A 16,586-nucleotide genomic window follows, 5' to 3' on the forward strand; every position below is an offset into this window, starting at 1 on the left:
TGTCTTGTGGGCATTTTACAAATTCCTTTTCTTAGGATCCAGCACCAATCTAATTTTCCCACTCTATCTGCATATTGAAATCCCCCTTGACTATCAAAACATTGCCATTTTATATGCTTGTTTCTATCTCCCATTGTAAACATTTCTCCCACCTCTCTCAGTTTATTCATATTCATCAATTCACACACACACATCTTACTGCCTTAGTCACATTCAGTCCTTTTCCTTGATCTTCAGCTGGAGCCATGTCTCTGCTCTATAAAACATCACTTGCCTCAAGCACTTGATGTATTGATAATAAGTGAAATAAATCCTCCAGAGCACCAGGCTTTGAAATAAAAAGTGGATTTTAATTCATCAAAAGAAGTTAACTAATATCACAGAATAGAAGCACATACTGTATGAAAGTGATGGTGGAGCAGATCATTTGGCCTCACATGCTTGCTCTACCATTCAGAGGATCTTTTGCCTCAATTGCTGCACCCTGATTCCTCATGAGCTAGTGTAGTGGAAATCACATCAGGTCTAATGTAAGCAAAGTTATTGTTTGCATATCGTAAACAAGGGAAAACCTGCAGATGCTGGAAATCCAAGCAACACACACAAAGTGCTGGTGGAACGCAACAGGCCAGAGAGCATCTATGGAAAAGAGTAACCAGTCAACATTTCAGGCCAAGCCCCTTCATCAGAATTTGTAACCAGCTTTGGAGATCCCACTATGTAGATACAATTTAGCATGAACATCAGTGTTCCTATATAGATGGAGTGTGATGTCAAACAATAGTGTTAATTGGATACAGAGTGTGATATGCTGTGATATAGAATCAGCGAGATGATTCACATGGTGTTAAGTGCAAACAGTGTGAAACAATTGTCTGATTTTAATGACAAGCACATTGGAACTGTGTATGATTCAGATGGAGGAAGCAGTGCAGCAGGGGATGTTGGAAGAAGCCAGCAGGTCAGGCAGCATCTGAGGAGGAAAGAGAGCAAAGTTAACATTTCACCTTCCATTGAAATGTGGAAAATTTAGAAAACAATCATGTTTTTTGATGTATCCTTGAGAGCATTCTGACTGGCTGAATCACTGTCTGGTATGGGGGAAGCACTGCACAGGACCAAAGTAAGTTGCAGAAAGTTATAAATATATATATTTATGTATATACTCACTGTAATTCATTTTTTTCTTCTATATTTATCATGTATTGCATTATACTGCTGCCACTGAGATAAATTTCATGGCATATGCCAGTGATGTTAAACTTGACTCTGATTCTGATGTTTTAAGGTGGAGACAACAAGGGTTGTGATAGACTGCCTGTAAGAGGGTGGAGAATGAGAGACTGAATGATATAAGTGTTGGTGATTCTGGCTGAGCGATGAGCAGAAGGATTGTTAATCATAGTTGATCTATTTGGAGGTGATATAAATAGAGGGAGAGGAATAAAAACAAAGGAGTGAGGAAATAAAGCAACAGGCTGGAACTGTGAGATTGCACTGCATATTGAAACAGAGGATGCTGGAAATATTCAGCAGGTCAGGTGGCGTCTGTGGAAAGGGAAAGACGGAGTTAATGTAACCACTAGATGATCTGTCTTTAGAACTGGGCAATTCTGGGATAAACTCAAAAGGCTGGTTATCTGTAATTGTTGGAATCAATATTAATTTGTAAGGGTTGTAACATGTCTTGTTGGAAGATAACCAACCCGTGGAACAGAGCAAAAAGCCAAAGGCTGGAGTAAACAAAGGAGGGAGAGTTAAAGTGATAGGCAAGTGGTTATCTGAGTTGACTAATGAACATGTTTGGAAAGTGGCTATTGAGTCCATTGTGGCCTGTCCTGTGTAGAGGATCACTGTTGTACTCTGGTTTGGAGGATCACTGTTGTACTCTGGTTTGGAGGATCACTGTTGTACTCTGGTTTAGAGGATCACTGTTGTACTCTGGTTTAGAGGATCACTGCTGTACTCTGGTTTGGAGGATCACTGCTGTACTCTGGTTTAGAGGATCACTGCTGTACTCTGGTTTGGAGGATCACTGTTGTACTCTGGTTTGGAGGATCACTGCTGTACTCTGGTTTAGAGGATCACTGCTGTACTCTGGTTTGGAGGATCACTGCTGTACTCTGGTTTGGAGGATCACTGTTGTACTCTGGTTTGGAGGATCACTGCTGTACTCTGGTTTAGAGGATCACTGCTGTACTCTGGTTTGGAGGATCACTGTTGTACTCTGGTTTAGAGGATCACTGCTGTACTCTGGTTTAGAGGATCACTGCTGTACTCTGGTTTGGAGGATCACTGTTGTACTCTGGTTTGGAGGATCACTGCTGTACTCTGGTTTGGTGGATCACTGTTGTACTCTGGTTTGGAGGATCACTGCTGTACTCTGGTTTGGAGGATCACTGCTGTACTCTGGTTTGGAGGATCACTGCTGTACTCTGGTTTAGAGGATCACTGCTGTACTCTGGTTTGGAGGATCACTGTTGTACTCTGGTTTGGAGGATCACTGTTGTACTCTGGTTTGGAGGATCACTGCTGTACTCTGGTTTGGAGGATCACTGCTGTACTCTGGTTTGGAGGATCACTGCTGTACTCTGGTTTAGAGGATCACTGTTGTACTCTGGTTTGGAGGATCACTGCTGTACTCTGGTTTAGAGGATCACTGCTGTACTCTGGTTTGGAGGATCACTGTTGTACTCTGGTTTGGAGGATCACTGTTGTACTCTGGTTTAGAGGATCACTGCTGTACTCTGGTTTGGAGGATCACTGTTGTACTCTGGTTTGGAGGATCACTGCTGTACTCTGGTTTGGAGGATCACTGTTGTACTCTGGTTTAGAGGATCACTGCTGTACTCTGGTTTGGAGGATCACTGTTGTACTCTGGTTTAGAGGATCACTGCTGTACTCTGGTTTGGAGGATCACTGCTGTACTCTGGTTTGGAGGATCACTGTTGTACTCTGGTTTAGAGGATCACTGCTGTACTCTGGTTTAGAGGAAGAGTGACTGAGCTGTTTCTTCACCTTGGAAGAAGGTTTGGATCCCCGGATGCTGCAGGTAAAGTAGTAGGTTCTATGCCTCCCATGGTGGCTTGGGAAGATGCTGTAAGAAGTGGCAGGGTTCTGCTTTGCTCAGGGCATCACAGAAAGAACAGGATCTTTGAATGGTGAAAGGGTAAAGGTTGGGAATGATGCATCCAATGAAATGAGTGGTGAGATGGAAGGAGAAGACAATGGAAACCCTCTCCTTGTTCTGACTGGGAGAGAAGTGACAGCAAAAGTTTTGGCAACAGAAAAAACTACTGAGGCCTACCAGGCATGGTGGGGAGGAAGCCATGGGGAAAAGGAAGACATCTCAGAGTGCCGGTCTAGAAAGTCTCATTGTGAGACTTGTGGGAGTTGAGGCAAGAGATCGCAGGGGCATTAGCCATGATCTTTGAATCCTCTTTGGCTGCAGGGGAAGTGCCGGAGGACTGGAGAATGGCAAATGTAGTTCCCTCGTTTAAAAAAGGTAATAGGGAGAAACCTATGAGTCTTATGTCGATGGTCTGCAATCTATTGGAAAGGATTCTTAAGGATAGGATCTATGAGCATTTGGAGAAGTACAGTCTACTCAAGGATAGTCAACGTGGCTTTGTGAAAGAAAGATCGTGCCTCACAAGCCTGATAGAGTTTTTTGAAGAGGTAACAAAAGAAATTGATGAGGGTAGGGCAGTGTATGTGGTCTACATGGACTTTAGCAAGGCATTTGACAAGGTCCCTCACAAGAGACTCATCCAGAAAGTCATGAGGCATGGGACAAGTGGAACCTTGGCTGTTTGGATAAAAAATTGGCTTAAAGGAAGAAAACAGAGGGGAGTTGTTGGAGGAAATTATTCTGCCTGGGGATCGGTGACTAGTGGAGTGCCACAGGGATCTGACCTGGGACCCCTGTTATTTGTGATTTTTATAAATGATCTGGATGTCGAGGCGGAAGGATGGGTGAGTAAGTTTGACACGAAGATTGGAGAGGTTGTGGATGGAGCTATAGGTGGTCGAAGGTTACAAGAGGATATAGACAGGTGCAAAGTTGGGCAGAAAAATGGCAGATGGAGTTCAATCCGGATAAGTGTGAGGTGATGCATTTTGGAAGGACAAACCAGAAGACTGAGTACAGGATTAATGGTCAGTTACTTAAGAGTGCGGATGAACAAAGGGACCTTGGGGTTCAAATCCATACATCCCTCAAGGTCGCTGCACAGGTTGATAGGGTAGTTAAGAAGGCCTATGGGATGCTAGGCTTCATTAACAGGGGGATTGAGTTCAAAAGTAGAGAGGTCATGTTGCAACTCTACAAATCTCTGGTGAGACTGCACTTAGAGTATTGTGTTCAATTCTGGTCACCTCATTATAGGAAGGATGCAGAAGCTATGGAGAGGCTGCGGAGGAGATTTTCCAGGATGTTGCCTGGATTGGAGAGCAAGTCATATGAAGCAAGGTTAGCAGAGCTGGGACTTTTCTCTTTGGAGCGTAGAAAAATGAGAGGGGACTTATAGAGGTCTACAAGATTATGAGAGGCATAGATAGGGTGGATAGTCAGTACCTGTTTCCCAGGGCACCAATAGCAAACACCAGAATTAAGGGAGGGGAGATTAGGGGAGACATCAGGGGTAAGTTTTTTCACAGAGGGTTGTAAGTGCTGAAATAACTTGCCAGGGATGGTGGTGGAGGCTAAAACATTAGGGGTATTTAAGAGCCTCTTGGACAGGCAGGTAGATGAAAGAAAAATGAGGGGTTATGGGGTAGTGTGGGTTTAGTACTTTTTTTTAACAATTATATGGCTCAGCACAACATGGAGGGCTGAAGGGCCTGTACTGTGCTGTAGTGTTCTATGTTTACAATAAAAACAGAGGATCTGGGAGATTGGAAGTGGAATCCTCACAGCAAGAAGATGGGAGTGGGTGGGATTGAGAGAGCTATGAGAATCAGTAGGCTTGTAATAGTTATTATTTGCTGGTCTGTTGCCTATGATGGAGATAGATGATGTGAAGGAAGGGAAGAGAGAGATTTAGAGACAGGCCATGTAGAGGTGAGGGCAGTATGGGAATTGGCAGTGAAAACATACAATTTTTCCATTCTGCACCAATGCAGGAATGTAGTCAATAAAAACATGACACAACAGATGAAGAGGAACTCTAGGACTGGAATAGTTCACAAGTAGACAGGACCAACAGCTTTGATGGACACTGAATGGAGTTGAAGGAAAAGTTGTTCAATGTGAAGTCATACAACCAGTGGAAGGAGTGAAATGGTGGAGGGTCCTCTGTTTAAGGTGGGTATAAAAAAGCCCTCAGACAGAGGCATACAGGGATTAGACACCCATGTGACATCAGTCAATTGACGGCAGGAAAATGGGAGCTGTCAGAAGCATCATGGATGTGAGCGAGAAGGCAATAGATAAGAGAAGAAAGAATAAAAACAAGGTAGAAAAATTGAGTCCTGTGGCACAAGATGAGTCTACCAGGACAATCTATGATATCATAAGACAGAGGAGAAGAATTAGGCTATTCAGCCCATTGAGTCTGTTCTGCCATTTAGCCGTGGCTGATTTACTATTCTCTTTCAACCCCATTCTTCAGCCTTCCCTACATAATCTTTGACACTCTTAATAATAAAAAACATATCAACCTCCATTTTGAATATACCCAATGACTTGGCTTCGATAGCAGTATGCTGAAATGAATTCCACAGATTCACTACCCTTTGACTAAAGAAATTCTTCCTCATCTCTGCTCTAAAGGGACATCCTTCTATTATGAGGCTGTGCCCTCTGGTCCAAGACTCCCCCACAAGAGGAAACATCCTCTCCACCTCCACTCTGTAAAACTATAATACTGTAAGTGCTGCTTGAGGATCAAGGTAATGAGTTCTGTAGGTTGAGGGATGATAAGTCTAAGTTTGATGAGATTAATGAGTGTGGGGTGTAATCATTTCTCTGGCTGGAAAGCTGATAACAGTAGGGTTTCAGGAGGCAGGTTCCTTGCCGTTTCGAATATTTATCGATGACTGAGATCTCAATGTAGGGGACATGATATTGAAGATAATAGATGATACAATAATATAGGTGATAGAATAATACCTGAGTAAGAGTGAGGAGACAAGCTTTACAGTACAGGAGGGTTGGTCATGTGGACAGGGAAATGTAAATGGGATATGTGTATAATCTAGAGAAGGCCGGGCTGATGCACCTGGCGAGGGTAACAAGGCAAGGGAAGGTATGATAAACGGAAGGAAGTGGCTCTCAGATTTAGGGATCTAGTGCAGAAAGTGGGAATAGATTGGGTAGGACAGACAGGCTGGGCTGAATTGTCTCCTGTGTTGTACTTTTGTTCTACAATTTCCTGTAAATTGCCTCACTGGCACAAAGAACCAGCACTGCATCATGGGTAAAACCCTCCCACCCACTGAGTACATCTACATGAAAATTGGCCATCCAAAAGCAGCATCCAGCATCAAAGATCCACCACCCCGGCCATGCTCTCTTCTCACTGCTGCCATTGGGTAGAAGTCGCAGGAGCCTCAGGACTAACCCCACCAGATTCAAGAACAGTTCCTACCGCTCTGGCCATCAGGCTGTTGACCAAAAGAGGATAACTAAACTCATTCTACTCCACAACCAATGGTTTCATTTTACAGACTCTTTATCTTGCTGTTTCATGTTCGTTAATTATTGCTATTTATATTTGCATTGATCTTATTTGGAGTTACTGTTCTGTAGATTTGCTGGGCATGCCCACAGGGAAAAGAATTTCAGGATTGTATGTGGTGGCATCAACGTACTCTGATAATTTTAGTTTGATCTTTTGAGTTTCCCACCGGACCATACCGGGAGGGGGTTGCAGGAGGTTGAGGCCAGGAAGGTAGGTGCGGATCCCGGAACCAGGGATTCAGTGTTCTTAACGCTGTGAGGGCAGAGAAGTTGGGAACCTTTATGAGAGGCCGTCATGTTGACCGGGCAGAGAGAACCAGCCTGAACACTGAGGCTCGCCAGCCCTTCGCTGGATCTGATCTAAGAAAGATCCTCCTTCTCCCGCCACGGATGCTGCTCGAAGCCCTCCAACTTGGCAAAATTCTCTTTTTAACGTGGCTGTGCAGCATCTGCAGTATTTGTCGTTTGCCTCTGCACTGCCAGGGTTTCACCATCCCGCCGTCCTTTCCTCTGCACGAGTTCCCCCTCCCTCCCTCCACTCCCCCCAGAAAAGGCGATCCTTCCCACTCTCTCCTGCTCCCAGCCAGGACCACCAGCCCCGCTGCCACCCACGGTCTCCTGATGTCACACTCCCATTCCTGGCCCCACCTTGTCCCCGCCACGAGTAAGAACCCGTCTTCTCCTGGTGAAACCCACCCATCCGTGCTTCAACTCCTCTTCCGTTCCCCCCACCACTTCTTCTCCGCAGCCTAAAGCAGGGTGCCGACTCCTGCCTACAGGTGCTGTCCTGTCCAGGGCTCCTCCCTCCGCAGACGCTGCTCGACTTCTTCGCCCGCCGGAGGTCTGGGTCTGCTCGCCAGTCACCGGGCGGGTTCCCAGCCTAGGGTCCACTTACCCTCCGGTTAATGGGAAGGGTCCTTGGCATTTAAAAGGGTTGGGAACCCCTGCTGCACCTTCTGGAAACGTCTGTGACGGGATCGCGACGCTCAGTTTCACGCGGAGAGCGGGCGGGCGAGGTTCGCAGTGCCGAGGTAGCAGCGGCAGCAGCAGTGGGATCTCGGCTCCGGCCGGGGACACCCGTGCTTCACCCTCCCGGCAGCCAGCGGAACCCGACCGTCACCGGGCGGACTCCGGCCGACAACTTCTGTTGCCGGGGACAGCGGCGAGCCAGACCGCCCAGTACCTCGGGCGATCCAGCGCTGCTGCGGCCGGAATGTTCGCCAAACTTTTCATCCTCCTCCTTCTCCAGCGGGCCATCCAAGCCAGGTGAGTTGTGGTGGCTTGATGCAGAAACCCGCTGTCTCCCTCTGACTCTCTGATCCTCTCCCCCTCTCTGTCTCTCCTCCTCTCTGTCTCTCCCCCTCTCTCTCTGACTCTCTCTCTCTGTCTCTCCCCCTCTCGCTGTCTCCCTCTGACTCTCTCTCTGTCTGTCTCCCCCCTCTCTCTCTCTGTCTCCCTCTGACTCTCTCTCTCTCTCTCTCTCTCTCTCGTCTGTCTGTATCTCTCTCTCTCTCTCTGACTCTCTCTCTCTCCCTGTCTCCCCCTCTCTTTGTATCTCTGTCTGTCTCCCTCTGACTCTCTCTCTCTCCTTGTCTGTCTGTATCTCTCTGTCTCTCTGACTCTCTCCCCTGTCTCTCTCTCCCTCTCTCCTCTCTCTCTGTCTCTCTTGCTCTCCTTATGTCTGTCTCTCTCCCTCTCCCCCTCTCTTTCTCACACACACTGTCTCCCTCTCTGTCCTCTCTCTCCTTCTGTATTATCTCCTCTCTGTCTGTCTCCTTCTGCCTGTATCCATAGCTCTGACTCATTCCTCTCTGCCTCTCCTCTCTGTTTCTCTTTTCTCCTTTCCCTGTCTCCCCTTCTCTCCCCACCGTCTCCTCTCTCTCTTTCTGATTTGTGGAACCTCAGGTTTGTGGTTTCCCCAGACTTTCTCCCCTTTCTCTCATCTTTCTATTCTTCCCACCTCTCCCTCTCTCCTTTTTCCTCTCTTCTCCCCCTCCTACTCTTCTCTCTATTACTCCCCTCCCCTCTCTGTCCCTCCTCCTCCCACTCTCTTTCCCCTCTGGGAGAGTGGATCCCTGTTGAGTGAATTGGATATAATGTGACCCCGACGGTGGCAGAGGGCTGGAATGAGCATATTCTCTGTGCACTGTGGACTCAGACAATGTCTGGTCATTCCTGATGAGACAGCAATCCAAAGGTCAAAATAAAATGCTGCAGCTGCTGGAATACTGACATTGAAACCAAATGCTGGGTTCAGAACCAGAATATATCATTGATATATTGCATGTAATTTGTTGTTTTGTGTTCCCCATTGTAGTACGGAGACAAAATAATCTATCAATTATAAAAACAAATAATGCAAATATAATAACATGGGTTTAAGGACTGTTCAGAGACCTGGCGGTGGAGGGGAAGAAACTGTTTCTAAACTGAGTGTAGGACTTTAGTACCTCATCCCTGATGGTAGTAACATGAAGTGGGCTTGTTCCGAGTGGTGAGGGGCCTTAATAATAGATGCCACCTTCTCAAGGCAACCCTTTGGAAGATGCCCTGGATGCTGGGGAGGGTGGTGCCTGTGAGGAGTGGCTGAGTCTACAGCCCTCTGCGGCCTCTTGCGATCATGTGCACTGGGGCCTCCACACCAGACTGTGATGCAACCGGTTGGAAAAGGCAGTGGAGCAGGCTGCATCTGTGGAGAGGAGTACAGAGGTCAGGTCTCAGGTTCGTAGGTGCCCATCAATGTCGAGGCAAGATTCAGTATTTTCTAATTCTCTGTTTAAAGTAAAACCAAACTGATGATTTGCTATTTTGATGAAGGGTCCTTTACTGAAAACATTAACTCTATTCGTCTCTCCACAGATGCTGCCGGACCTGCTGCGTGCTTCCAGCAGGCTCATTTTTTGTTCATAATTTGGTGATGGGGGGGTGAAGCCTTAGGTTTAGGCAGGACTGAAGGGAATGCCGATCCCAGGAATCCTGGGACATAGGCTTAGGTCGGTCACTTAATAATAGAATGACTCAAAATGGGTGGCCATTCGGTACACTGTCAATGTGCCAGCCCTCTCGTGGAGCTAATCTGTCGCTCCTGCTTCATAGTGGGTCTGTTTTCCTTGGAGTTTAGGGGAATGGAGGGGGCCTTTATTTAAATGTATAAGATCTGAAAGGGCTTGATAGGAAGATGTTGAAAATGTTTACACTCCCCAGAGAACCATGAGGAAATAGATATCGTTATTGGATAGGAGACTGGCTATTTAAAATTAAGGTACATAGATACTTCTTCTTTCAGAGTGTGGTGCAACTCTGTCCCAGGGATAGAGGAGGTCAGATAATTAGATGCAGTATATTTAAGGTGGAGGCAGATAAATATTGAAAGATGGAGGGTTATGGGAAGTTGTCTTAGAAGAGATGAGGCCAAGGGCAGATCAGTCTTGATCTAGTAGCCTACTTCTTCTTATACACTCCCGTGCACTTGTACTTCCTTGTCTTCCCCTCATTACCAACCTTCAACCTTTGGATGTTCATGCAACTGTCTTAGGAAGGGAGAGGTTGGAGGCCAGAGGAGTGAGCAGGCTTGAAGATTGGTCACACACTATAGAGACACAGATGGGACTAAATCAGTGATACCCTCACATTCCAATGAAAAACAAACTGTAACTTGTAGGATGTTCACACCTTCCTTGGGAAGCATGATCGGATCTATACAAATTTCACGGCGCGTGCCGGTGATGATAAACTTGATTCCGATTCTGCTTCCCATCGTCTACTTGGAACAAAAGCATCCCCATCCAGTGGAGAGAGCTGCACATCTTGCATCCAAATGAGACAAAGCAAAGAGTTAATGTCTATGAGAGGGTGCTGTGTAGAACACATCCCAACCATCCACCATGTTCAAAGACGGTGATGTTAATGCCTCCATACATTACAGTAGTGCCAGGCCCTGTGCGATCAGTGTCTGCAATGGGGCATGAATCCTTGTGATTAGAGCTCCAGAATGCTGTGTGCAGTTCAGATAATCATACTACAAGAAGGAAGTGATTAAGCTAGAGAGGGCATAGAAAACACTCATAAGGATGTTGCCAGGACTAGAGGGGTTAAGGATTGGATGGGCTGAGTCAGTTTTCCCTCAGTTGGAGGTGGCTGAGAGAAGACATGACAAAGGGAAATAAGATTACAGGTAACATAGACAGGTAGATAATGAGAGTCTAATTCCTGGGGGAGGTGTGTCTGAACCTAGGTAGCAAAAGATTCAGGTGAGCTGGAAGTGGATGTGAGATGTATTATTTTATGCAAAGAGTAGTTGGTATCTGGAATGAGCTGTCAGAAGATGCAACTGTACAGGGTACTGGTGGGGCCGCACCTGGAGAACAGCATGCAGTTCTGGTCTCCTTACTTGAGAAAGGATATACTGGCTTTGGAGGTGGCGCAGAGGAGGTTCACCAGGTTGATTCCAGAGATGAGGGGGTTAGACTGTGAGGAGAAATTGATTCACTTGGGACTGTACTCAGTGGAATTCAGAAGAATGAGAGGAGATCTTATAGACACATATAAAATTATAAAAGGGATAGATAACATAGAGGCAGGGAAGTTGTTTACACTGGTAGGTTAGTCTGAAACCAGGGGAGAAAGCCTCAAGATCTTAGATTTAGATCAGTAGATTTAGGACGGAGATGAGGAGGAGCCATTTTTCCCAAAGAGTGGTGAATCTGTCAAATTCTCTGCCCAATGAAGCAGTGGAAGCTACCTCAGAAAATCTATTTAAGACAAGGTTGGATAGATTTTTGCAGAGTAGGGGAAGTAAGGGTTATGGGGAAAAGGCAGGTAGGTGGAGATGAGTCCATGAACAGATCAGCCATGATCTTATTGTATGTCAGAGCAGGCTCGATGGGCCAGATGGCCTACTCCTGCTCCTATTTCTGATGTTGTTAAGAGATAATGGTGGCAGGAACAGTAAGAACATTTCAGAGGTACCTGAATGAACAACGAACACAAAATGCTGGTGGAACTCAGCAGGTCAGGCAGCATCTACAGGTGGAAATGAACAGTCAACATTTTGGGCCGAGACCCTTCATCAGGTACTTGAATAGGCAAGGTTTAGTGGGACAATGAATAAAGTGAGATTAATATACAGTAGACATGGCAAGTTGAAGAATCTAGTTCAGTGCTGTACAACTCTCATTTGATGACCTTGTGATTGCAACTTTGTAATAGTGCAAGATGTCTTTGAACATAGTTTTGTGATGTTGCAGGATCCCTTGTGATCAGAACTCTGTAGTGGTGCGAAATTATTTGTGATTAGACATACATGATGTGAGACCCTTTGTGACAGAACTGTGTGATATGCAAGACTGCTTATGATCAGAAAATGAAATGTAATAAACCACAGCTGCCAGAAATCTGAAATAAACACAGTGTTTACACTGGTAGGTTAGACTGAAACCAGGGGAGAAAGCCTCAAGATCTCGAGCAGTAGATTTAGAATGGAGATGAGGAGGAACTGCTTTTCCCAGAGAGTGGTGTATCTGTGAAATTCTCTGTCCAGTGAAGAAGTGGAGGCTACCTCAGTAAATATATTTAAGACAAGGTTGGATAGATGTTAGCATATTAGGGGAATTAAGGGTTATGGAGAAAGTGGAAGCACTGAACTGATCAGTCAGCATCTATGGAGAAGGAAGCTGCTCTAGTTTCAGGTTGACACCCTTTCATCAGAATTATTGATCACTGTCCGATGATGCTTTGAGATTCTGTGGTCAGGACTCTGTGGTGTAAGGATTCTTTCAATCAGAGTCTTGTTGTGGGCTAGATGGTTTGCAATCTGTGTAGCACCAGGCTCATGCTGAAATACAACTTTTAGTTTCAACCAAGACAACACTCCACACCCCACCAAAGGGCTTACGTTTATATCTTGCTCACCAAATGAAACCCCTGAACTGGCTATAAACTCCAAGCATGCAAAATTCATTGTGATTGTGCTGGAGGAAGTGCAGAAGAGTTTCGTGAGAATGCTGGTTGGATTGGAGGACGTAAGTTACAGGGAAAGATTTGCCTTGAATTTCATAATGTTCGTAATTGACGTAAGAAAGTTTGAGGTGAATACGGCTATCTCAGGTGGAGTGAGAGCTACCTTCTTTCGTGTTCATGCCAGGGGAGGTATTGTGAAAATGGGCCCCCTGGTGAGGGTGTCCAGGCATAGGACAGAGCCACAGGGGGTGTGTTGGCCTGCTTTGGTTGGATGTAGGAGAATGAGGGGTGAGCTTATCGAAAAGTTTAAAATTATGACAGCCACAGATAAGTTGGATGATAACAGTCTTTTCGCCAAGATAAGAGAGTCCAAAGCTAAGGTTAATTGATTTAGGGTGAGAAGAGACAGATTTAAAAGGGACCCAAGGGACATTTTCATGCAGAGGGTAGTAGAATATGGAATGAGCTGCCAGAGGATGTGGTTGTTGGTAAGTGCAAAAGTACCCTTTAAGAAGCACTAGGGTAGATACATTCAGGGATGGATCTTGGAGACAACCAGGTGGGTGAGCACCGTGGCCAGCATGGACTCGTTGAGCTGAAAAGCCTGTATCCATGCTGTGTTGCTCAATAATTCTATGGCCACTAAAGAATGTGGATTTTTAAAATCTTTCCCTTGGAGAGCCCCAGAAAGTTACTGGGTATTTTCAAGGCTAGGTTAACATTTTTTGATATAGAGGAAATTACAGATTATGGGACATGGTGGAAATTGCAATAGTTAATGTGACAATAACATCTTAGGCTTTGGTGGCACTTGGGAGTGATTAAGTTCCTGACCAGTTTTAAGACGTGAAATGTTAATCTGCAGTCAATTCTACCTTGGCAGCTTGGGAGAGAGAGAAGAAATCTGTTCTGAAATTAGTCCCAGTGATTTCAATCACAGAGCCAATGTGACAATTTCTGGCTCATTCAAACACTTCAGGGTGGAATATCTTCTCTTGTTACCCATTCTGAACTCCAGACCCAGTAGTGTTTGTTAGTCTCTGTTCGTTGCCTGGTATGGACGTCACTGACAGTGCTAGTGTTGTCCATTTCAAATGGCCTCAGAACCAGTGAGATGGTTGATAATTAACTAATTGGTGATTAACTTTCTTTTGGTATAACTTAGGACCCACACACAATATGGAGCATTTAAAAATGGACTTAACTACCACAGCCAAAAAAAATTAAAAAGAACCAATCAGAACTTTGGATGGTCCATTTAATTCTTTCTTTTCTCCTTGTTCAAAGGTGATTGATTCAGTGATTACAGTATCACAGGAACACAGTGTTAATATCCTTCATGATACACACTATTTATAGTTTCAAATTAGAGCACTGCTATCTCTATCCAGCACACACTCAAACCCCTCCCAATGAATTCTTGGGATCAATCGACAATGGTGTGAGATCCTCCCCATCACCAGGGGTCTGTGCAGAGACCCATCCCTAGTGATTAGGAGTCCATGATGGTCTAGGGGCCATTTGAGGTGACTGGTGTAGATACCCTTTGTTCTCTGGCAGGTGACAGTGTCCCATTGGAACCTGTTCACCATTGTTACTATCAGCAGCAAAGCAGGAGCAAGTGGTTTGATGGTGCCGAGTCAGGACACTTTACCTCAGACCAAAAAAAACCATCTGCAACAGGACGGTGTGAGGTAGGAATGTGTTTGAACTGATACTGGGCTGTGTCTGCACCGAGCTGAAATAGTTGAGGAAGTGAAGTATTTGAGAAGAGGAGGAAGAATGCAGTGGAGGGGAGAGACCTGACAATGAGGCATGAGAAGAGTAATCTTGATACACTGGATCAGTAGAATCGATATGGCTGGTGATTAAAAAACTAAGGTACAGATAACAATAGTGATGGTGTTCTACGCAACTAAATAATCTTGTCAGAGTATTAATATAGAAATAATATGAATGTATAGCAAAGTTACTACAATAATCATAAAAGTCTGAAAAAATCAAACTGAAAATCTGGTCTACAGAATAAATTCACAAGATGCAGTCCAGACATTAACATACAACAGTGCAAGCAGGGAACGGGGCTCCTTACATTTTGTAATTTGCTGAGAGTCAAGACACATTAGTTATTTTATCATAAATGATCCTTTGGGAAACGATAGTCATAATGTGGTAACATTTCAGACAGTTTTGCAGACACATTTATAATACCAATGTAGAGCCTTAAAGGTAAACCCTGTTACATTGATAGAGGGGATTAAATGGCAGAGACTGGTTGGAAGATCAGTCTTAAATATATGATGGTCAATGTGTGTTAAAGGAATATTTGAGAAATCCTTTTCGTAAGGTCTTACTTTGCCCAGAAGAAATCCCAGTGATCTAGAGATCAGAGATCCTGCACCCTGCACCACTTCCTCATCTGATCTATCATCCTATTCCTGCCATGACCAGCAGATAGTACTGGGATTACTACCTTGGAAGACCTTCTCGTCAATCTCTTTCCTAACTCCCTATACTCACTGCTCAGGACCTCTTTATGTCATCGGTGCAGATGGGCACAGCTGGCTGCTCACCCTCCCACTTGAGAATCTTCTGCCACCACTCTGAGACATCCAGGACACCAGCACTCGGGAGGCAACACACCATCCTGGCTTCTGTATTGTGGCCACAGAATGTGCTGTTCCATGCATTTTAGTGTACGAAGAAGATTTATGAACAATTACTTGGGGTCCGAGTCCAAGGGACACTCAAGGCAACTGGGCAAGTTGACTCTGTGGCTAAGAAGGCGTATGGTGTATTGGCCTTCATCAATCATGGAATTGAATTTACGAGCCAAGAGAGGCAATGTTGCAGCTATATAGGACCCTGGTCAAACCCCACTTGGAGTACTGTGCTCAGTTCTGGTCACCTCACTACAGGAAGGATGTGGAAACCATAGAAAGGATGCAGAAAAGATTTACAAGGATGTTGCCTGGATTGGGGAGCATGTCTTATGAGAATAGATTGAGTGAACTCGGCCTTTTCTCCTTGGAGTGGTGAAAGATGAGCGGTGACCTGATAGAGGTGTTTAAGATGATGAGAGGCATTGATCTTGCAGATAATCAGAGGGTTTACCCAGGACTGAAATGGCTGGCATGAGAAGGCACAGTTTTAAGTTGCTTGGAATAGGTACAGAGGAGATGTCAGGGTTAAGTTTTTTATACAGGGAGTGGTGAGTGTGTGGAATGGGCTGCCGGTGACAGTGGTGGAGACGGATACAATAGGGTCTTTTAAGAGACTCCTGGATGGGTACATGGAGCTCAGAAAAATAGAGGGCTATGGGTAACCCTAGGTAATTTCAAAGGTAAGGGCCTGTATTGTGCTGTAGGTTTTCCATGTTTCTATGAGTAAGGTTGAGAGCAGGAATAAGGAAAAGAATTAAATCATTGAACAAATATCTTGCATTAGTGTTTAGAATAAGGTAAACTCACACTATTCCAGATATGACAAGTGTCCAGTGGTTCAGCAACGTGCTTGGTTTGGAACATGGCTTTATGGAAGGGAAGAAGAAGCAAGGGAATGGGAAAGCTTTCTGAGTATGTGACTGGTAAGGCTGATAAAAGGGAACTATGAGCTAATGTTTGCAGTGATTTTTAAAAGCAACATGCACAAAATGCTTGAGGAACTCAGTGAGTCAGGCAGTATCTATGGAAGTAAATAAATAATCAACATTTTGCCCGAGAGACTTCATCAGAACTGGTAAGGGTGGGGGGGGGGGATGAAGATGCCAGAATAAGAAGGTGGAGGAGGGGAAGGAGGACAAGCTAGAAGGTGATAGGTGAAGCCGGGTGGGTGGGGAAGGAGATTAAATAAGTAAGAAGCTGGGAGGTGTTAGGTGGGAAAGGCAAAGGGTTGGAGAAGAGGTATCTGATAGATCATGAGAGTTGACCATGGGATAAAGGAGGGA

The 16,586-nt window shown here is 45.1% G+C and overlaps 1 protein-coding gene and 1 long non-coding RNA gene across 3 annotated transcripts in view; one reads left to right on the forward strand and one right to left on the reverse strand.

Annotated features, from left to right (window-relative positions):
- Positions 1 to 329: 329 nt before the first annotated feature.
- Positions 330 to 7,145, reverse strand: LOC132398229 (uncharacterized). The gene is made up of 2 exons (XR_009513592.1): positions 6,814 to 7,145; positions 330 to 973 (listed from the first exon to the last, which is right to left on the reverse strand). It is a non-coding gene; the product is annotated as an uncharacterized LOC132398229 (long non-coding RNA).
- A 170-nt stretch (positions 7,146 to 7,315) lies between these two features.
- The window catches only part of LOC132398228 (gamma-aminobutyric acid receptor subunit gamma-4-like), a 245,000-nt gene continuing 235,729 nt past the window's right edge, over positions 7,316 to 16,586 (forward strand). The window contains exon 1 of one of the 2 annotated variants that reach the window (XM_059977356.1): positions 7,316 to 7,948. In XM_059977356.1, the coding sequence (XP_059833339.1) occupies positions 7,896 to 7,948 (53 nt within the window). In that variant the 5' untranslated portion in view covers positions 7,316 to 7,895. The remainder of the gene's footprint in view (positions 7,949 to 16,586) is intronic. The other variant, XM_059977357.1, reaches the window with a different exon arrangement.

Source organism: Hypanus sabinus, chromosome 8 (assembly GCF_030144855.1).
Source record: "Hypanus sabinus isolate sHypSab1 chromosome 8, sHypSab1.hap1, whole genome shotgun sequence".
Taxonomy (NCBI): domain Eukaryota; kingdom Metazoa; phylum Chordata; class Chondrichthyes; order Myliobatiformes; family Dasyatidae; genus Hypanus; species Hypanus sabinus.